This window comes from Acanthisitta chloris, unplaced genomic scaffold, assembly GCF_000695815.1.
Source record: "Acanthisitta chloris isolate BGI_N310 unplaced genomic scaffold, ASM69581v1 scaffold8065, whole genome shotgun sequence".
NCBI classification, from domain to species: Eukaryota; Metazoa; Chordata; class Aves; order Passeriformes; family Acanthisittidae; genus Acanthisitta; species Acanthisitta chloris.
In genome coordinates this window covers 164,612-186,722 of record NW_008674266.1, presented here as the reverse complement: position 1 = coordinate 186,722, position 22,111 = coordinate 164,612, and the positions used below count along the sequence as shown (strand labels likewise).

The window sequence follows — 22,111 nt, the reverse complement described above, 5'->3', positions numbered from 1 at the left end:
AGTGGAAGAACTTGATAGAGGCTCAAGTAAAGGCATCTGTGTAAAGAAAGACTATTTATAGGTTTGCTTCTTTACCTGGCCCTTTCATACAAGGCAGTGCATTTTCTCAAGTCCTGTTACAGCATTGTATTTTTCTCTTTGTGGCTCTTTGGCTGTTTTGATCTTGACTTAAGATGATGTCTCATTGTGAATGACCCTGAGCCATCTCCAGTTAAATGTTGAGAGGCAAAGAGAGAGATCAATCAAAACATAAACAAAGGGTATAAGTAGTAGCAAGAAGCTGCTTTTACTGAGATACTGGACAATTTTGTAAAGAAACTCAAATTATATAAAAGTGGTCGTCCAAGTTACAGCAGTGTTATCAGGCTTTTTTTGTCCTGTGTCAAGTTAGTAGAAATGGAAGTTACTAGAAAGAGAAGTAGTAACTTCTTATAGACGTGCTGTGCACCTCTGTTTAGGTTCTTACCTTCAGTATGTTGTGTTCCTTGCTAACATACCTTCCTCTTTATGCCATGTCTGTTTCACTGAGGAAACTTCATTTTTGTTTTTCCTGCAATTGTATTAGTCATTAATATTTTTTTCCTTTTTAACTTGTGCAAAATATTTAAACAAATGAAAGTATGTTTACTGTTATAAAATGCTCAGATTATAATTGCCACATAACTTTAAAATGCCATGAGTGGCTCACGTATTGCTTGTGATCTCAGATCAGCAGCAATGGTTTTTGTCCTCAAACTGGATGCTTTGGCTGTAGCTGGGCCACGTCTGCAGGTGCTGTATGGATGCAGCACAGACACAGCAACCTTGGAAATTAATGGTGTGTGGCTGTGCTGCAGGTCACGCTGCTGCTTGTGCTCCGGCATCACAAGTGAGCGCTGATACGGAAATGTGGATTCATGAGTTGACCTTCATTTTAGTATCTTACTGTATAATCTTTTGGGAGTATAAATACACCAAGCAGCTAGTATGCTTTAATAAACACAGCTAATACCTCTGCTCTGCCACGGGTAAGTCGGTCATGGTATTTGTTACACTCGTGCTGTGGTGACTGGATTTCTCGAGGACACACAGCATACACAGCTCCTCTGGTTTCACCTGTGGAAACTGAGTACTGCTGTCTAGTGTTATCATGCTTGTTAATCTCCAGTGCATTTTATAGTGTTTCTGTCTAAGCTTACTGAATCTCTGCAGGTAGTTGGATGAATTCAACAGGGTTTTATTAATTTTGAGTACTTCTGAATTTGTGAAATTTTAAGCTTTCAATGGCTTAATCTTTCAGTAATCTGATTCCACAATTTCTTTAGATAAAGCTTCAAGAGCCCAAGAGCCTGACTGATGTGCAGTTATACATCTAAGCTATTGTTTCACACTTCTCTATATAAGTTTTACAAAAGGTCCCTGTTAGGTTTTCACCTAATAAAGTGGTCAGCTTAAGATTTGTTAGCTGATAGCTTCACAGGAAGTTTGTTTTGCAATGTGATCTGCTATAGTAAAGCACTCATGAGTGTATGTTTGTCTAAGTACACAACTTGGCTCAAAGCCATGCTGATGCTCTGAGGCTTTGTGAGTGAAATAGTTAAAAAGGTGCATGTCATGATGTTAATCAAACTTTTCAAGCCCCCTGTGGTTTATTTTTCCTAAGTGCTGCCAAGTAACACATAAATTGAGCCTCTTGCACATAAGGAAGGATCTAAGCATGACATGCAAATGGAGAAACAAACCAAATATTGTAGTGACTTGGAGCCTAGAGAACACTGGCAGGTAGAAACACCAGATGTGTTTTGTGCATCATAAATCGAATTTATTAGGTCATTCTATTGCAAGAAGTTGAGATCAGCATCTAAGACTGTGCTTAAAAATGAGGTCATCCCCAAATAAGAACAATGTCATCCAGTACAGCCACTCATGTTATTGTGGTGTGGTTTTGGTTTGGACTCTTGTGATGGTTGACTTGTTTCTGCTTGGCTGAAAGGGTCTGGCTTCAGCCAGACTTGCTCAACACCCAGGAGGATGCATGTAAAAAATGTATGCTTTATCAGAGCCTGTTTTCTGTTCTTCCTCATGCTTCCCATACTCTGGCCTGTCCTCTTGAGTCTGTGACAAGGCAGTGGATAGCTTGCCTGGCATCCTTCACAGATCAGCTAGTTGTTTCTGCTGGTGGCCTCGTTTTTGATGTTCAGTAGCTTCTTCCTGTAGCTGTAATTGCTGAATGCAGTTGACTTGTCTGATTAAAAAACGTAATGTTACAAGATAGTTGCCAGTAGAGTTTCAGTGCTAGTTATGTGATGTCTTATGCACTTTCTATTTCAAATGCCTTTTTCCTCAACTGTAATTCAGATTCCATGCTAGTTTCCATTGTTGGAATGGCACTGTACACGGGCTATGTGTTCATGCCTCAGCACATCATGGCAATTTTGCACTACTTCGAAATTGTGCAGTGATGAAGAATGGATTTTCAAGAAGCAACTGGGCTTTGAAATCTGGTCTGCAAAGAAGAATGAACCTCTTAGTTTTAACAAGGCTTCTACCGATGTCCGGAAGACACAGTTATGCCTCTGAAAACTAGGAAGCGAGATGCGTAGAGCAGGGACGTGAGATGTCCCCAATGTCGTGTTCATTCCTTTTAATTTTAAAAGATATGCCCTTGTATAGTAGTTTTGTCTACTTTAACATTGTGATTGTACTTTGATATCAGTATTTTCTTAACTTTGTGACAGTTTCAATATTGCACTGTGAAAGCTTTTCTTAATTGTAATTTTGAGTAAATCTTAATTGCCTTCTATTTTTAATCGGAAAGTCATCTTATTAAATGGGGCTTAAAGCTTTTGCAATTGTATGGTATGTATTTGCCTGGATATTTCTATTACTGCATTTTGTAAGAAAATACATCTAGATTCATAATAGAGACATGGATATATTCGTCTAACGCTATTTACAAAAGTTAGTTTGTATGACTGAACTCAGGTGTACTGTTTGCTGTCCAGACTTTGTTCAGCAGTATATTTGTGCATATCACCTAAATTTGGAATTAGCAATTATATCAAGTTTCTGTATTCTACCCTTTGGAGGAGGGTGGGGGAGATGAGGCGTTGAGGCAGAGTGAAAGCTGCATTCATTGTGTGTGGAGCAATGCTGTGGTTCTGGGCTTAATCTAGTGGGAGGAAATGGGCTTTTCTTTTACACATAGGCCCACATTAGGCTTTGGGATAGCACTTTAAATTAACCCTGTTTTTCTAGCTACCAATTCAATTGTACTTTTACAGATGCTTTGTTATGTTCCAGTGGTTATGGTTTCTGCTAATTTTCACTCAACTGTAACTATGTGTAGGTTTTAAAGGGGTTTTCTATTGCTGCTAGTGTTCCAAACATGTTTTCGCTACAAATGACCAAAACATAGAGGTTTCAATGGACTTGAGTTACAACTACAGCAATAAGTAGCTGAATACTTGGCTGAAGTCCTGACTTTTTTTTAATAGGGATTTTTTTCAGTTTTGTATTCTGAAATGTAAGATGGTGACAACTTTCCTAAGTGAACAATTTTTTGTTGTTATTGTTTAAAAAATAAAAGTTTAAAAGCAGAGCTTTGATGCAAAACTTTGTTGGAGAAGTTAATATGTTTCTGAATGCTGCTTGCTCTTCTCAGAGCTTTCCAAAATTGAAAAAATGATACTTGACCAAAGAACTGTGATTTTTAGTGGTCCAGAAATAACAGGTACTTGTTGTATCTTTTATGCAACTTCTGTTGAAATCAGAAATATTAGATGTACAATATCTATAGAAATACTGTCTTTTAGGTTTATTTAATTTTCTCAAATGCAGAGTCATGCGAAAAGAGTTTTTTTTTTCCTGTGTATTTAAGAACTTCATATGTATTTGATTAGAAACCCTGTTGTTGCCTTGGAATCTACAGTGAGCATTAAACTTCTTAGGTGAACCTGCACTTACCGAAGTTGGTAGGAGTCTCCCTCTAAATTAGTGCTTTTGCTTAGTAATAACGGTCTGATTTTAAGTATGTTTGGGACTAATGATAAGTTAACATACTCTTTTTGAAGCAACATAGCATAAATCTGATCTCTCTCTGGATTAAATTGACACTGTGATTGATAGCCCCTTTCTCAGCAGTAGATGTGTTGGTTGTATGAGGGGAAAATAAAGCCCTTCTGTGCAGTGGCATTAGGAATGTTAAGCATGGTTTTTAATTGTGAAAGGTTTTATAAAAAGGCTTTGATATAGCAACTTTTGTTAGCTGTCTGCTTTGTGTTGAGGGGAAGAAAATGGTCACCATCAATTTCTAATGATATGCATTATGTTGGAGTGGGCCTGATCGATAATTGAATTCAGTTTGCTAATTGAGTACAGTCTTTTTCAGCATTTCTTTTAGTACAAGTCAAGAATCTCATAGTCTTGGACTGTTCTTTTTAGATTCCAGATGCTTTGTTAAAGATGGAATAATTTCATTAATAAAATACCACGTGCTACTAGAGTTGGAATTTCTAGAAGAAAGTTTCTGCAGTGTGTCCTTTTCTTAAGGTTGATCTAGTGAAGAAATGGTTCGAGTGGTGATAATTATGAAGCAGAGCAAGTTTTCTTTTTTCACGTAAGGGTATTGGTAGGGATTCAGTTAATCAGTAAGTTTGAATAATAAATGAATCCTAAGGCTAAAAAGCTGGTTTTGCACTGCAGTCTGCTTTATTGTCATATTAGTTGGGGGTTCATATCCTCTGTGATAAAGCCATAAGCTTTTTCTGTGCAAGCAGGAGGTCAAAGGCAGTTTAAATACCATTTGGAGGCAACTGGTCAATTATGCTTGTGTTTAAACAGGTTGATAACAATTGAGCCATTAGTAATTTAGATACAATTGGAAAAAAACAACTGTGAGAAATGAGAAAAAAATAACTGGAGAGACCTGCAATGGCTTTATGTTAGTCTTGTAATAGCTCTTGGGATTTGGACTGTCGTTAGAAATAAGCATTTAAAAATGCATTAGCTGTGTCGTAACAGAGCTGATAACACTAGCTCCAAGGGCCTGAGGCCTGAGGTGGTGTGCCAGGGCATCCTGCCCACGTGGGGTGACACCCTGTGCTGGTGGCCCTGGCAGGAACCTGTGCAGCCTGCAGCCCTGGGACTCCCAGAGCTGGCTCTGCAGAGGCTCCTTGGCTGCCTCCAGGGCTGGGTGCTGGAGAGTTATTCACTAAAAACCTTTGCAGGAGGAGTTGCCATAACCGAAACAGGCATAGTATTGCAGGAACTCAGGCTGGAGCCAGAAACAGGTCCTAGACCTGTGTGTATGTATGGCTTGAATCCCTCATATCTTATTATATGTGTGTGTAGGCACACACTGTATTTTTATATACATAGATATGTATATAAACTGTTTATTTCTTGTCATAAATGGTTACTTATCGTTTAGTTTGGAGACACAGGCTGTGGGGTTTCTTAACTACCTTGAGAAGGAAAACAACAGAATCCTAAAGTGAGACTGTTGAGAAAATTTAGCAAGAAATTAATTTGTATGTTTCTGTAAATATTCAATGTTAAAAAGAAGTAGATGTGAAGGGAGCATAGTGGTATAAAGGTGAATCTTGTGTGATAGATGTGTATTGTGTTACTGTAGATTGGTGCAGCTGGCGTGGTGTTGGGAAGCAATGCCCTGTTCCATTCAGGTACAGCAGTGAAGTGTACATTATGAATGCTGAGGAAGGGGTACCTGCTGTTGGCTAACAACAAATAAAGGTTATACTGAGGTGAAGGGACATAGCTTGAAGAGATTGGGTGCCATGGGATCAGTGGGCTGTGCACAAACCTGTGGAGAGAGCAGCCATCCTCTAAAATACCAGAGCAGCATACTCTGGAATTGCGACCCCAATAAAGGTTTTCAGTGCCAGAAGTTCCTTTCACCTGCTAATCTACCTGTATTTTCTATAACTGCTATTGTAGGAAAACAGTTTCTTCCCCTCTTACTGACATGTTATCCTGATACCAGTGTGGTGCTTTTGTGTATTTTTTTTTTAACAGACAAAAGCAAACTGCACTGAAAATTTCATGCACTGTTTGTATGTTTGATCTGCTAGGTCAGCCTTAAACAGCAGTCATTGCTGAGCACAATAGCTGCTGTCTTTTCTGTCTTTTTGTTTGCATAGTGATGGTTTAAGAAGAAAATCTGGCATCATAGTCCAGAGCCGGATCCACACTCCTCTCCCTGTGTTGGGGAGGGATGAAACTCTAGATCTGATCTAGATTTCAGTGAAACCCCTCTGCTTTTCATAATTTTCAGTACATCACCACGAGATTAAGTTACGAATATCCACTCTCCCTGAGAGTTCAGCTGGCTAAGAGTTGAATGAGCCTTTACGTAAACCTGATTCAAACACTGATCTGATTTATTAAATGACATTAAAGCTGAGCTTTTTCTTCACAATATTTTTGCAATGGCAGCCAGTGTGGCTATCTCAAATGTTACGAGTACTTATGGGGATTTGCGTGATGCAATGCCATATCACTAAACACTTAACACAGTGTTCAGAAGTTGGGAGGTGGCCTTGGCTAGTCAGACTGTGCCTGGCGTGAGGGTGTTGCTTCTGCACTTGTAGTGCTGCTGTGGATCCAGCATATATGTTTAACAGAATTGATCTTGTCCATGAGTGGACTTGCCATTGTTTAAAAAAACCCAAATAAACCCAAATCCAAACTAACTTTATGACACTGGCTAGCACATTATTTTGCTGGCATTACTGCTTATTTTACTAGTTAAAAAAATGATGCTATATATGTACAATTTATAAACTTGCATCTGTTTATGGATCAGCTGTTCAGGTTTTATAATGTGAATGTACAGAAGGATGCTTTATCTTGGAAACAAACTCATCAGATATTGGAGGCTCTTGTTAAATACTTAAAACAGCACTCTGTGTTTTGTTGTTGCAAAGATTTATGGCTCCAGAAGCATGTAACTCCCTTGGCATTTTGGAGCTCATTAAAGAGATTCCACTTTCTGTGTGGAGAAGACCCTTTGTTACTGGCATTCTGGAGGAATTTTAAATGAGCTACAATGGTTCTAATCTAAAATTGCTTCATTATGTGAAATCAAAGGGAAGGTTCATACAGTGGAATATCAATACTGAAATGAGACTGAAAATGAAAATTGTGTCTTTGGACAAGTGACAGGATGAACTGAGGGATGAAAATTCTTTTACAAAACCTCTGTTTTTTGTGAAACGACTCTATGAAATTTTTCTTCCTAATGTTTTGAAAAATGTAGGAGTTATTTCCTTAAACAGAAAGTGTAGGCTTGTTTTCAAATCTGAAGCTGATGCCTGTCCTAACCCCAAAACTACTAGACAGACAGTAAATATTTCATGTAAATATAGCAGTTACCAAGCTAGGAGTTACATTGCAGAAGAGTTGGTTTAAGGGGTGATAGTAGTGCCCTGGTAATATGAATGCATTTTTAGACTGTAGTTGGAATATGTGGACCTATGGATTCATCTGGATTAGAGATCCTTCATTCCATACTAGCATCTGTAGGATGTGACTGTGATTTATTTATTTATTTAAAGGTTTGGATTTGTGATCTTTGGTATTAAGAACTGAATATTCATCCTAAAGGCTTTACTCTTACATCTTGTGTTACATAAACAGAAGCTTTGATGAAATAACTTCATGGAAAACCCTGCAGTCTCCACACCTGTCTTGAGCTAGATGGATAATTGTGGAGCAGTAATCACTAAATTGGATCTAGGACATGCCAGTTGCAGACAGATAATCATGGAGCAGTAATCACTAAATTGGATCTAGGACATGCCAGTTGCAGACAGATAATCATGGAGCAGTAATCACTAAATTGGATCTAGGACATGCCACTTCCAGCTACAAACCAAACATTAAAAATCTTGGCATAGTCTGTGTATCTCTGCAGGGAGCAGCTATCCTCTGCATTGGTGATCATGGTGGTGGTTTGCTGTCACAGCCTGTTAGTGGCTGAAACATGCTTTTATAGGTTAATAGAAGATTATTTTTTTGGGGGTCTTTGGTTGCTCTTTCTTAACCTTGAAGGGTATGTGTTGTATACAATATCACTATTGTCACTGCAGTAAGTTTCATTAGGATTATGTTGAGGGTGATTTAGTCGTGAAAAGGTGACTCATTTTGTAGGTGTCTCTTCTAGTCTTTATTGCTTGAATTTTGGAAATGAAACATGATTAATAAGCAGCTTACTACTATCTTCCCACACACAAAAAATATGAATCACAGTATTTCGTTTACCTGTTGGAGGTTATCCAGATAATGTTTGAGGAAGAAACCTTAGATTCAATTTATACTTGGTTTATAAGCTGGTTGCTTTCTCATTAAAACTGATAGTTCTTGGATGTGACTTCATAAGCCTGAATGTTCCTGTACAAGCTCCTTGATTTAAGATCTGTCTTATAGTTGGAACTAACAGGTGATCAGCACTTCGTTCCTATTCACACAGTTACAACATCATGTCTGAGGTGTCTGACATACCTGATTTTTATTCATGTCTATATCTGTAGGTAGAATTGTCTTGTCATATCTTGCATTTTATGTTCTCTGCAATTTGAGATGGACAGCATATCTTAGGCCCATGTTTCACAGTGACAAGAAGACACACTACATAGCCCCCAAATGAACCTTTTTTGGGAAAAAAATCAGCTTGGCAATGATACTCTCTTTTCTGTGAAGTTTGCTTGTGTCTACCTCGGGAGAAAAAGTAAGTATTAATGACAGCATGAGAATTTAAAACAAAAATCTTCTGGCCAAGGTTTATGTTCCTTTCCTGCGTCTGTAATGATTGGCTGTTGTCCTCTCTTCCGTATGAATTGTTTTTACTTGAAGGTGTTCTTGCTTCATATACTTCAAAAAGGAAGAAATGAAAGCCTCAGAACATGTTTTTCAGTGTTGCTATTTAATAAACCCTGCTAAAGTTATGAAATTCTGGAAGATGTCTTTGCATAATATTCTTGCTGGCATAATAGGATTACGCTATCGGATCATCTGAGGAGTGATCCAAAGGCAGGCGCAGTCTGAATTTGAGTATCTAGTTACAAGTGCCAGACTACTGACAGCTTATTGTTTTGCTTATGTTATATTACCAGCTCAAAACAAACATTTTGAAGAGAATGCCTCCTATGTTGCATCCCAGGCCCCAGGAAGTTTATATACTTTGGGTTTCTGAATTTTAATCAGAATTAGCAGACACTTCCCAAACTCAGGATCGAATTAGTATGTGATTATATGAACTGGGGGTTTTGTTGTTGTTAGTCTAGTTTAAAAGAAACATCTTCAAAACCCCTTCTGTGTGGTTGTAGAGTTTTTCAGTAGGCTGGACAAAAAAGTGCTCTGGTCAGAGTAACTGAGGATAAAATGTGCAACTCCTGGTGTCCAATCAAATGGAAAGGTGGGCTCCGTTGGAAAGCGATCGAGGGGCTGTCTGTACCCAGCAAATAGGAGACAACTTATGTGCCTGTGAGGGTTTCTGGGTCAGGACACAGCTGTAGGGGCTGCCTGCACAACGTGATGGTGCCTAATGCTGAGATCAGAAGTGCCCTGCAGAAGGACTTGTGCCACTTCTCTGCGTTTCCTTGCCAAGAGAGTTATATTAAGCCATGCTTACATTGAAGCGTTTGTGAGGAATCCAGAACAAGCTGAAAAAAAGCACGTAGAGGTGCCAGCTCTGGTCTCTGCTTTGGTGCTGCGTGGTGTGAGTCAGACAACCTTTAGGCATCTGCGTGACATCTCAGGTTTCAGTAATGCTTCTGCACAATGTGATGTGCACATGTGAGCACAAATGTTCCATCTTGTGCCTTTTGAAAAATCATAAAGCTTGTTCGGATGAGTGGCAAGCGTAGTTCAAGTCTTTTATTCCTCCTTTGGCTGGTGACTGCAATTGGTGGAACAGATGTTACACTGATTGGTAATCTTTAATTTGATAGATGGTGGTAATAGTAATTCCTTTTAAAGCCAACATGAATGCATCCCATGATATACCAGTGTCATGGATGTTTTTACCTGCTGCAAGAAGCAGTCCTGCTGGAAAAACCTCTTTTGTATGACATTTGAGCAACATTGGAACTCTCCATAAAACTACTGATAAACCCTTTGCATTGTGCACTATAGTGGTTTCAACCACTGTATACTTTCTCAAATAGTTTCAGGTCCAGACAGGACAGTAGACATAAGAGATAGATAAGAGAAACAGAAATTGATCCATGTCCATTCTATTTCACCTGCTGAGTTACCAGGTGGGTTTTGACAGTTGGAGACTGGAGTTACCAAGGGAAAAATGCTGAATTACAATAACAAAGGAAAGCAAGACACAGAAAGGAACACTGCTCAGGCCTCCTGCCTGTGAGGGTGATTTTTCAAATTTTTTTTTGCAAAAGGCATATTTATATAAGCAAGGTGCTTGTTCATGAACTAGAAAGTGAAAAAAGAAGTGGAAAGAAGTAGGGATGGGCTACAAAGATGTGTAAAAGTATTGCTTAGACAACCAGATGGCCTTATATGATTAAATCAATTGTTATGTGGATGAGGGCAGTGGTGGATGTTGTCATATGTTGACTTTAGAATGGCTCTTGACACAATGGTTGCATCTGGACCAGAGGAAGTATGAGTAAAGTGAGTTGACTGTTTGGTAGTTTGTACTGGCTGGATCACTGGGCTCAAATTTGTAACATGGCTAAAAGTGGAGTGCTCTTTAAGGTGATACCGAAGCTAATGTTCAGTAGTTTCACAGATGACCCTGATTATTAGACAATGTTCCTCTATGGGGGAGAGAGCTAATATGCTGAAAGTAGAGCCTGGGCTTGGGATTTTGCTGACAGAAACCTCATGCTGGGAGGTTGGACTGGGTGATCTTCAGAAGCCCCTTTGGACAAGCTCTTGTTTTGTCCTTTAAAGACTAAGGAAGAAGTCAGGTGAAGGAGTGATATAAAAAAATTTACATGGCTCATAATAGCAACTGAAGTGGTAGGCATTAGGAGAATTATGTGGAATCCAAAGTGTTCGAAACTCATAGGATGACAGAGTGAAAATACAGGGAAGGTGCTGAGATGACTGTGGTGATGTGGTCCCAAGATGATTTTTACAGCAACATTGCATTTCCTTCAATGCTGTTATTAGTCAATAAAACACTATAGTTGAAAAGACTGAAACTAACAGAACAGAAAGCACTATTTTCTGAGCTTGAAATGAGATAAAGAAGCATCTGCAGTAATATTTTGCAAGTATGTTTCCTATAAAACCAAATAGCTTGCAAGCTGAGCAGGATTATTTACCTTCTTATAAGCTCTGTTTTCAGAATAGATGTCTTATGAACTTGCCTTGTACTTTGTTGTTGTTGGTACATCATTCAAGTGACTTTTTTTTTGCCTTGGAATATGTGTCCTGAGTTGTCTTCTGGGCTTAAACGTTCATTCATTCTTGTTCACATCTGGGGACTTTTGCACTTGAGATTTAACATGTCATAGTCTTGAATGACTCTGCTGTTAAGAAATCAAAATATCTAATCTCCATTTTCTGTAAAGTACTGCTTCTGGGAGAGAACGAAAAGAAGAATCTAGTTTCTACTAATTCAGTCTGAGGCTGTTCCCTGTGCAACTTGAAAATAGCTTATTTATGGGAGCTGGTTGTTCTCATGAAAATCCTGAAATTGTAAACCAGAGAAAATGAGCCTTTTTTGCAGTCAGTATTTATAGAGTAATTTTTCCTTCCCTTTTGGTGGTTATAGAATTGCTGTTGATGTTATTTTGTGAATTCCTGAACGATGTGTGGTTAAGAAGAATTGATAAAAAGGAATGCTCTGTTGTGTCCCAGGCCTGGATCCTCATTGACAAGAAAAAAAGCACTCTCTAAAGAACTTTTTTTTTGTAGGGATCAAAACACTTAAAAAATGCCACTTAGGTGCTTTCAGTCAGAGACTAGACCTTTATTTTGTGTCCTTTTGCAGGAGCTAAAAAGGAGGGGAGCTTCTGCTCTTGCTAGAGCTGATTTTTAGCTCCTTTTGACTATAAGGTCTCTGAGATCTTGGGAAAAATGAGGATCTGTATAACTTGAATTCCTCTTGTCACTATGCCTAGTTTAATGGGTATGGGATGTGGTTACCCTTTCTAGCTGAAGTTAACACCAGCTTTACTTATATAGCTCAAATGCAGTAGTATAGTCATTCACCTGGGGGAACCCAGCTTCCAGTCCTTGCTTTCACTTCCAAATAAATTTAGAAGAGTATCAGGGAGACTGTAGCATCCTTCTTAGCATGTGTCCAGGCTAAGTGTCCCTTGACCATACTGTGTTTGGCCTCAAGTACATTAGCTTGCAGCTTTTCTTTACACCTGATTGAAAATTTCATTCTGGGAGTGAGAGATTTTCCATTGACAACTCAGTTGATACATCAGGGCAGCTACACCTGATCCCTGCAATCCCCCCAGCAACAACTGTTAATGCAGAGACTTGTTTTGAATGACAGCACTCAAGGAATTAGAGCTCACCTCTACAGTGTGGGTGAAGCTTGTGAAAATAGTCCCTGCTATCCATTTAATTAACCTGTTTGTCATACCATCTTGATGTACTGGTATAAGAAGCCAGGATGTCATGTGGATTACAAACATCAAACAATTGCCATGCTTCTAAATGAGCTGTAAGTTTAAGGTTTCTAGTCAAATCAAGCTTCTCCCAAAGCCATCAGCCAGCAACAACCGTTCAAGGATTACCCTTAAACAAGGATGCTGTCAGCGAGCAGGAGAGTTTACCTTAGTGAAAAGGAAATGGCACCTGTCTGTCTGCAAGTGGCTGATCCCCCAGCTGGTCCCAGCTGTGTGCTTTTAGAGAGCTCTGTTACAATTTTGGGGACTGCTAACACTGCAAAAAACAGTGCATGGTTTTGAAGAGAAGGGAGTCTATTTTCATGATCAGCAGGGTCACCTACAGTTTTGGGAACCAAAAGGTGGTGTGATTGTTTTTGTCCTTATGTGTCTTTTCAGGATGCTTTTTGTGTGCAGCATATGCTGTACAAATAAAGAAACAAACCAGGTAATCTGTGTGAGGTGGTGTTGCTACCCTTCTGGTTATAAAGATTTTCCTTATTTCTAACCATAATCCTTCTTCCATCTAAGCCTATTGCTACATGTTCTGTCTACCATGTGCAAAGATGAGTGATTGTTCCTTTGCAACAAGTTTTTGTGTACTTCAAGGCTGGAGGGACAAGGAGGGGAATTAACAATAAGCTGTATTGCCTCAGATCTTTCCTGAAACTGGTTGTTATCTTATCTGAGGCCTTATCAGTGCCAACTAAAGTAGAAAAATCCTATCCTGAAAAACACATGAAATAATCCAGTTCATACATCCCTGTCCATGTTTCCCTTTTCATGGTGGCATTATATTGACTTGCCTTTTGCTTGAATCTGTTGCATTTCCATCCTCTTAGGAGCTGTTACCTTGTCAGCCATTTCCTGTCCCAAAGTCATGAATTTGGGTGCTATTATGAAAATGCAATACTTGACATAAGTGTCTGCTTGGTTTGTTTCCTTTTTCCTTTTCCTGACTGCTTCTCCAGCTGGTTTATTTTTAGTTCTGTTTGCCATCCAGTATACTTGCAGTTCTCCATACTTTCTCATGTGCAGGTTTAACAAATTTGTCCAAATTATTAGTGAAAGCACTGAATGAAGCTGGAAGTGGTGCAGTTATCCATGAAATATCCACCTCAATGCATCTTCCTCTTTTGACAGTGTACCACGGATAATTACCCCTTAGGAGTAGTGTCTGATGACTTTTGCAGCCATCCTATGGTGGTTTGATCTAATCTTTGCTTCTGCAGCTTACTTATGAGATTGTAATATTGGGTAATGTCAGAGGCCTTTACTGAAATTGAGTTTTGACATCAATTGCTTCTTCCCTGTCCACAAGGCCTGTTGGTCTGTTCTGGAAGGAAATTAGATTGGTTTGGTATGATTTGTTCCCTTCCACCACTCATCTGCTTTAGTACTTTTGGTGGGTTTACAGATGGTTTGATTTATTCTAGTTAGTAGTTTTCTGGTAATTGAACATGACAGGATTTTAATTTCCAGCTCCTCTTTTTTTCCTCTTTTGTTAAAGTTGCAGTAGATTTTCTGTCTTCTAGATGTCTTAAGGCTGTCTATAAACTCTTCTGGGATTAATTATTTTTTGTTGTTGTTGTTGTTTTGTGATTTGTTTTTTTGTTCTGGTTTGGTTGATTTTTTGTTTCCTTGGTTTTGTTTGGTTTGTGGGGTTTTTGTTTGGTTTTTTTTTGTTTCTTATTGGGGCTTTTGGGTTAAAAATTCAAGCAATCTGTGACTCCGCTTTTATTTCATTACTTTAAAATATTTTTCTTACAAATACTTAAGTAACAGTGCCATATGTAATCTTATCCTTTTTGTTGTTGATATTAATTGTATTAGCCATCTGCATATTTCTGCTGTTTCTAGTGAAGAGTGCTGTATGATGACATTAAGTGTTGTGGATTTGTGCATTTTTTTGGTATTTTTCTTTTCTGAATTCGTATTTTAAAATTCCTATTCTTCTAGCTGCAGAAGTGTTTGTCTTAATGCTCCTTCTTAGTTGAATCTCACTTTGTCTTGCCATTCCTTATTTTGTCCCCAGGCACTCCTGATATTCTTTTATACTTTAGTAGTAAGGCCTAGGCTGTTTTCTGTGTACTTCCCTGTTTTTATCTCAGGCCAATAAAGAGCTTTTGCGTAATTCCTTTGGGGAACTGGCACCCTAATTCCTCCTTTTCTTTTAAATTTTCTAAATACAGAATAGAAGTTTGTAGCAGGAAGGTTTCTTTGGGTTTACCTTGTCTTGAAAGAAATTTTCTCAATACCTTTTACTCGGCCTTTGAAAGGATCACTTAGTCTATCATTTCTTGGTTGCTATCACCTTTACTTTTCTAGGTGATCCCTTCTTACATGTTGGCACCAAATCTATGCATGTTTTCCTCATGTTCCTGTCCTCTGCCTGTGTGTCAGAAAGAATTCTTGTTATCACCATTCACAGGGCTATGTTCTGCTGTGCTCCCTTCTCAGAAGCAGCCTGGGAATGTAGTTCCCTGCTGTCACTGCTTTCTGTGTAATGTTGCTGAGTAAGGTGGGGGAGGTGTGGGGTATGTGTTCATGGGAAGCCTCATCCATGTCCCTTTTATCAGTCCTTGGTATGACACCTTCATGTTTTTTCCTCTTCAGTTGTTGCTGTTACCACAGGGCAGGTTTGACACCTGATATGGTCTAGACCTCACACCATTCTCAAAAGACAGCAACTTTTTTTCCTTTTAGGTTACCTGTCCTTCCAAAAGAAACAGTTCATTTGTGTGTATGTGACAGAGCAAGCCATATGACCAATGGAGCAGTACCTCTCCCTAGATGCCATACAGTCCACTCTATGTTCCTCTGGAGCCATGTACAACCCTTGTATGCAATGTTGACCCATATCAGGTGATGGGAGGAGTACTAGATGGGGAAGAGGTGCCTATCAGTTTTCATGGAGGGGGAAGGATATGTGTTGCAAGGTCACTGAATATGTGGCAAATAGATCGTGTGACCTAATCAATTACAAGGCTTGATCATCTCTGGCTCTCAGCACTTCAGCCACTGAGGTCTGAAATACTGACTAGCACCCTTCTTCCCACCCTGGGATGCTGCTTAGGCCTCTTAGCAAATACCTTGTATGCAATTCTGAAGAAAAATATAGCCACTTAAAAATTTTTGCAAACTGCATCCAGAGCTAGTAAAGTGTTTGCATTGTGACAGAAAGGGAGGAGATCTTTCAGAGCATGGTTCTTCGTGTGCCACTTTACTCCACCTTTAAAAGGGTGATGTAATATGGCAGTCATGAAAGAATGGCAGGAACCCTGAATAAAACCAGCACTTTACAAAATGGAAATTTGAGTGACTATGAAGGATATTTGGGGAAAGAAAATCACCACCACCACCACCATTCTCCCCCTGCCCTGGAAAACTCTCCCCTCTTCTTCCCCAAAATGTCCTGTCCTTCCTGGCAGAGACTGGATGTGCTTTTTGTAGAGCAGGGGAGAACTGAAGATCAAAGTGGTGGGGGAAGATGAGGAGGTCTGGCTGCAGGGGGGGCAGCAGGGAGTGCTGGTGAGAAATCCTGAGCTAAACATATTCTCTCTAGGGCTCATCTCGACCTGAATAAATGAGGCAGTTTAGTGTTACTTAATGCAATCTGTCCAAGGTTACCTGATACTGGTAATGAAGCTGAAGGGAGATGAGGGGCACAGAATGTTGTTAGGGTTGGTCTCTGAAGTGGAGAGCAGAGCTTTGCATATTGCAGCTGGGTAAATTGTCAGATGGTCATCAAAACTTTAAAAGCCAACAAATTCCACAGAAACCTTGGATGCTCACTGGTGAAATTCCCCTTTTTTGGTGACTTAAAGGAAACTGAGTCGAGGCAGAGAAATGGCAATGTAGGCTGTACAGATTATGGCATCAGATAATAATTTTGTGATCCTTTTTGTTAGATTTTGTTCCTATTCTTGCTGGGGAAAACATGTTGTAGCTGATTTTGAAACTTTGCTGAAGCAAGTAGGGGTACAGCCTATCACTTCAGGTGCTTCTCAGAAAGGCTGGAGCCTGTTGTCTCCCCTTGGCTCCTTTGTAGTGCGCAGTTGCCGCAGGTGCAGTGCCTTGGTTGCAGACTCACTGTGCTGTGGTGAGGAGCCTCGTGGTTTGGAACCTCTGTCAGCCCCATCCCTTAATGGTGATGACACAAGCTGCCAGTAGAGGACAAGCCTCTGGTTGTCTCGAGCCAATGCCCTTACTTCTTTTTATGCTCAATTTCCTAGTTATCTTCAGATAGAGCAGAGATTAGGCAACTCTGGTGTTAAAGTAGCAATTAGCCTGGCCAAAATGCTGAGGAATCCCAGCCCCGTTCAAGATGGTGGGATTGGTGTCACCGATGTGCCAAGTACTGGGATTGCACCTCAGTGTGTCTGAACTGTTTGGCTCATGCTACCTGGCTGTATCACATGCTGAGTGCAGTGTATTTACCACTTATTTATTCTTTTTCTGTAAGTGGTTATTTAAAATTCAAACCTTAAGCCAACTAAATCCATTGAAGTGGAGCTGAATATTTGTGAAAAACAAGTGAAAGTCTCTTCTCAAAGCATGAACACTTGTATTTTCCTTGCACTCAGTGTAAATACATCTGTAAAGTGAATGTACTGCTGGTGAAGTGTGCTAGTTTGCAGGTCTTGAACCTGGAAATCTCTGTCCTCGAGGCAAATCAACAGGAAACTTCTGATACAAGATCCTTGGCTGAACAGTTCAGCTCTGCATAGGGCTGAGAACTGCAGATAGCCTGAGCTAACTACAATCTGTGCTTAGGGAGTTGAGTGGAAAAGGCTTTTTGCCATTCCTCAAGAGATGTTCAAGTAGGACTTACTTCCATAAGTTTTATGGTTCTGTTTCAGACCTCTCAAAGCCATTTGAAACTCCACCTCATCCCTACTCATCCTGAGCATTTATTGCACTGCCAGCTCCATGCTACACCACTGGTGCTGGTGCTACCTCATTGGCACTGTGCAGTGTAACCCAAATGTGATGGGTGAGACCAGGGCATGCCCTAGAAAATTAGGGACAAATGTTCTCACTGCTCCTCTTCTGCAGATGGATTTCCACTAGTTTTAACCTGGAGCTTGGCAACAGCTGAGAAGGTGGAAGGTAACCAGGGACAACTGAGAAGGAAAAAGATGAGATTTTTAATTCCCACAGACCTATAGCAGTGCTAAACACAATCTCTTTTGGCATAATGTAGTGCCAAAAATTGGGTAATCCGATCAAATTAGTTCCATATCTTCTTTCTTTCTGCTGATATTAACTGGTTCCACATTGGGTTAAAGTGGGACTTTGAGCTGAGGAGTATTAAAAACTTTCCTCCAATGAACAAAGACATTTCTAAAGGATGGATTAAATTTTTGCTGCTTTGTGAGAACATATATTTCTTATGGACTTCTAGGCTTTTATTGGCCTGTAAAATTCCAAGAATTTATTTAAAACAAAAATGCGTTTTCCTAATGCCTTATAGTTTTGAGATAGAAGCTAAATTTTCAAATGATACTTGGTGAGTGATTGGTGGTGGTAAACATCCATACATCTTAATTTTCCCTGCTTTTTGTACCATGATAGGATGATTCAATCCTGACTTGAAGTATGGGCCATTTTATATGATACAGTATTGAAAAAATGGTGATAACCTGAAAGATGGGATTGCCTGGTATTGAATATTTGTCTTCCTCAATGGAAGCTCATAATTATGTCTGTAACAGTGGATAACTATGTTTCAAAATTTTGATTATTAATAACTGTTTTCATTATGAGCTGATAAATTGACAATTGCAACAATTGTCTGTGTCTGAACACAACAGGAAACTGGATTAAACTAAATTCCTGTTCATAAAGTAGTTCTGAAAGGAGATGGAGCCTTCCACAAGTCATTACTGATTCCTGTTTGCTAGAAGCCACTTCTGCAGGCTATGACCTGGCTGGAAAGTGAATAGCTGAGGAAGTCACTTATCTGGGCCTGCTGGGTTAGAGCCACTCCTGTGCTGGCAGTTTGTGCTAGAGGGTTTCTGGATGTTACAGTTTGTTTTGGGAACAGAGGGAACTGACTTTCTGTTTTATGTTGACTTATCCCAAAGTCTGTCTATTTTGTTGTTTACTATGGTAATTAATTTTTTCACTCTGTGAGTATACTATGATATATCCTACCATACACACATTTACTGCCACATTTTGGGTGTCTTAGCTCTCTTCTTACGCACAAGAAACTGAAATAATCCTTTATCTATAGGACATTACTTTTTAGTGACCTACCGCACCTTGCTGCCACTAGCCAGGCTCAGCTTCTGTTTTGCTTTCTAGAACTGGCTCAAGAGGATCTCTGGGGACTGGGAAGTGTGGGGTGGTGTCTGTGCCAGCTCTGAACTGGTGGCCTCAGAGCCAGACCTGCTGTGGTGTTTGCCTGACACTTGTGAAGGGTGAGAGGTGTGCTGTAGAACGGGATGGCGAGTTAGGTGTCTTTTTATTATGAATCTAAGTATTTGTGGTCAGGCCTGGGCAAGTAGGCACTAACAAGAGCCTAGGTAATGAATGAACAGTGTGGAAATACAAAACATTACCTGGTCAGGAGCAGTACTGAGGTGAAGAGTGAATATTGTGGCTTCTGGACAGTAAATTCAGGCATATGGGGTTTGTACACTGACTTTAATCGTGCTTTTAACACAGCCAGTGAAACCTCAGCAGGAGAATACGGAGCCAAGTAAAGCTCTGTGCTCTGAGGACAGTGGAGCTGAGTGGGGATGGCTTGTGCCCACAAATGCACTCAGCTTTTGAGCAGTGGCAGGAGCACAGTCCCTGTGTGTTTTCTTCCTGTGATGCACAGAGAGCAGAAAGGTTATGATTATTTTATAGCTTATGGGTTTAATGAAAGCTTTGATAAATATGGTCTTGTTTATCCTCACTTAAAGCTAACTTTCAGTCACTTCTTAGTTTGAAATAGTATCTGCATTGAAAAAATCTCTCTTACAGGGGCAAGAGCCCATACTTTTAGGTGGTTTATGTTTCAAGTAAAATCTGGACATAGCTGCAGTGCTTAAGTGCAGATCTGAAGGTAAGCTAAACATAGTATTCTTTCACATCTCTCTCCTCTTCTTGACCTCCCACAGCTCTTGCAGTAAAAAGGAGACACAAGGATGACTGTGCCTGCACAGCGCAGAAGAAAGTACTCTGATCTCCCCACCATCTCCATTTTGCAAATATATCCAGAGAACAGAAGGGACAAACTATCTGATTTCTAATTCCCCTTTGAAATGTGTTACATGCCAAAGTTTATCTGGAGTCTCCGATGCCTCATTTTAGGTCCAAACAGACATTAATTACAGACATTAAACTCTCCACTGCTCCTAGGCTTTTCATGGATCACAGCTGGAGTTTGTTTATATCGCAGCTTGGTGTCAAACAAGGCACACCCACGTGCAGGCTTTGCACACAGTCAAAATCTTTAGTAAACAAAATGAGGTTAAGCCCATTTTATATTAAAAAAGAAAGAAAAAGGGGGGGAGGGGGGAAGGCCTTTCAGTCTTGAAATCCTGCAGGCTTTTATTTCTTTTTTTGTTGTTTTTAATTTAATGATGCTTTGGAGCAAGAATCCTTATTTTCACAAAGATGAAAGTTGACAAGACTGCTCTTTTCTGTTGTTCTCCTGCTTTTGTTCTGTTGTTGTCGTCCCTATTTCCTCTATTTGCTCAGTCTTTTCACTTTCAGTTTCCATACTGTTTTCATTGTATGCCCTTTCTGGTTGTACCGAAAGTCTGTTTCCTGGTTCCTCCTGTTTTCCAAGTCTTTGATTGGTTATCATTTTCCTTGTTTTAAAGCTATTGAGGCAAGGACATTCATACTTTAGCTTACGGATAATATACTCTCCATATTTATTATCGTCCTGTTCTGGTTTTATTTGAGCTGATTTTCAGCATATCCTACAGAATAACAACTCTTCCTGTCTGCTTACCCAGGTCTCTTCTAGCTTTCTCAACATCTGGATTTACACTTGTGTTTTACTTATTTCCTGAAGTTGTTTTCGTATAGTAGCTGTAGATATTTTGGTTAGGAAAGAAATGTGAAGTGCTAGTTACAGATTACCTAGGAGCTCTGCTGGTGAGCCAGAGTCCATATGTTGTTCTGGTTTGGTCTGCCATAAAATTACTCCTCACTATATTATTGCCTACTCCAGCCCACAGCTTTTGAATGAAGTTTCCCCTCATTGTCAGGGAAGGCTTGTACAACCAGGTTGCTAACTACTTTTATCAGAAGTGTTTGGTGTGGGGAAGGAATAATACCTGCTTCTGTAGTTTTTAAAGATCCATATAAATACATCTTAGCTCTGTGGTGAAAGTATGTGGCAGAAGTGTGCAGTTTTACTGTGTCACGTGTGTTTGCTGGCCACCAACAGTGCTTGTCTTTAAAATACAAAGAGCAAATGCTTGTACATCTGAGACACATCCCATTCCATGTGGGAAGTCTCTTGTAGCTTCAGGTTTTGCTGTCATAGCTGGTATGCAGACTGTAGTGACTGCAATGCCCAGGTAAGGCTGTGTAAGTATCTGTTCTCTTTCTGTTCCCTGAGCTTGTTCCAGCAGTGTGGGTCTGGCTTGGGTATGCTCCTGCCACACCTCTACTTGCACTGTAGTTTTATGTCTAATCTAGAAGGTATTTTACCTGACTGCTTGATCAAATGTGTTTCAGCTACTCTTGGGCAACACATCTATGTATTTATTACAGAGGGCACTGGTATGCAATACTGTTCCACCCTGTGGCAAGTGCTTTTGCTGGTGAGGTGATCTTGAGCAGACTGGCCAGTGCAGTCTGCTTTACTTACATTTCTTCAGACAGTATAATGATCAGCTTCATAATGGTCAAAACCATTTGATCTGATGTAAGAGGGAGGCAACTCTCACTTCTCTGCATGTTTGGGGGTTTCTAAGTCCTCAAGATGTTTGTTTTGATGAACAGGCAAATAAAAAAAAGGAGTCAAGGTGATGTTAGGATAGCAAAATCTGAGATCCACAGGACAAATGAAGTTGGACATTTCCTTACTCATGTCCCACCCAAGTGCAGGACCAGCTGTGCACATCAGCAGCATCTGCTCTGTTCATCTAGATCGATGCCTGTCTAACCCGAGAGATCAGCAGTGCCAGTGATTTTGTGACATCCCTGTCCAGTCTATTCCCCTGCTTAGGGAAATGTGCATATTTGTGCTGGTTTGCACCGAAGTGGAGTTAACTTCCTTCACAGAGGCTAGTATGGGGCTATGTTTGGGCTTTGTGCAGAACACAGAGTTGATAATGCAGAGATGTTTTTGTTATTGCTGAGCAGAACTTATACAGAGCCAAGACCTTTGCAGCTTGCCATACTGCCACACTGGCAAAGAAGTTGGGGGTGTATGAGAGACTGGGAGGAGACACAGCTGGGACAGGTGACCCAAACTGACCAAAGGGATATTCCATACCATATGACATCATGCTCAGTATATGAGGTGGGGGAGGAAGGAGGGACATCTGGAGTGATGG

The 22,111-nt window shown here is 40.0% G+C and overlaps 1 protein-coding gene across 1 annotated transcript; it reads left to right on the top strand.

The window, feature by feature from the left end:
• Nucleotides 1–2,337: 2,337 nt before the first annotated feature.
• SPTSSA (serine palmitoyltransferase, small subunit A) lies at nt 2,338–2,441 on the top strand (the record flags this gene model as incomplete). The annotated part of the gene is made up of 1 exon (XM_009075270.1): nt 2,338–2,441. A coding segment is annotated over one exon (104 nt), but the record flags the coding sequence as incomplete, so codon positions are not given.
• Between the last annotated feature and the right edge of the window lie 19,670 nt (nt 2,442–22,111).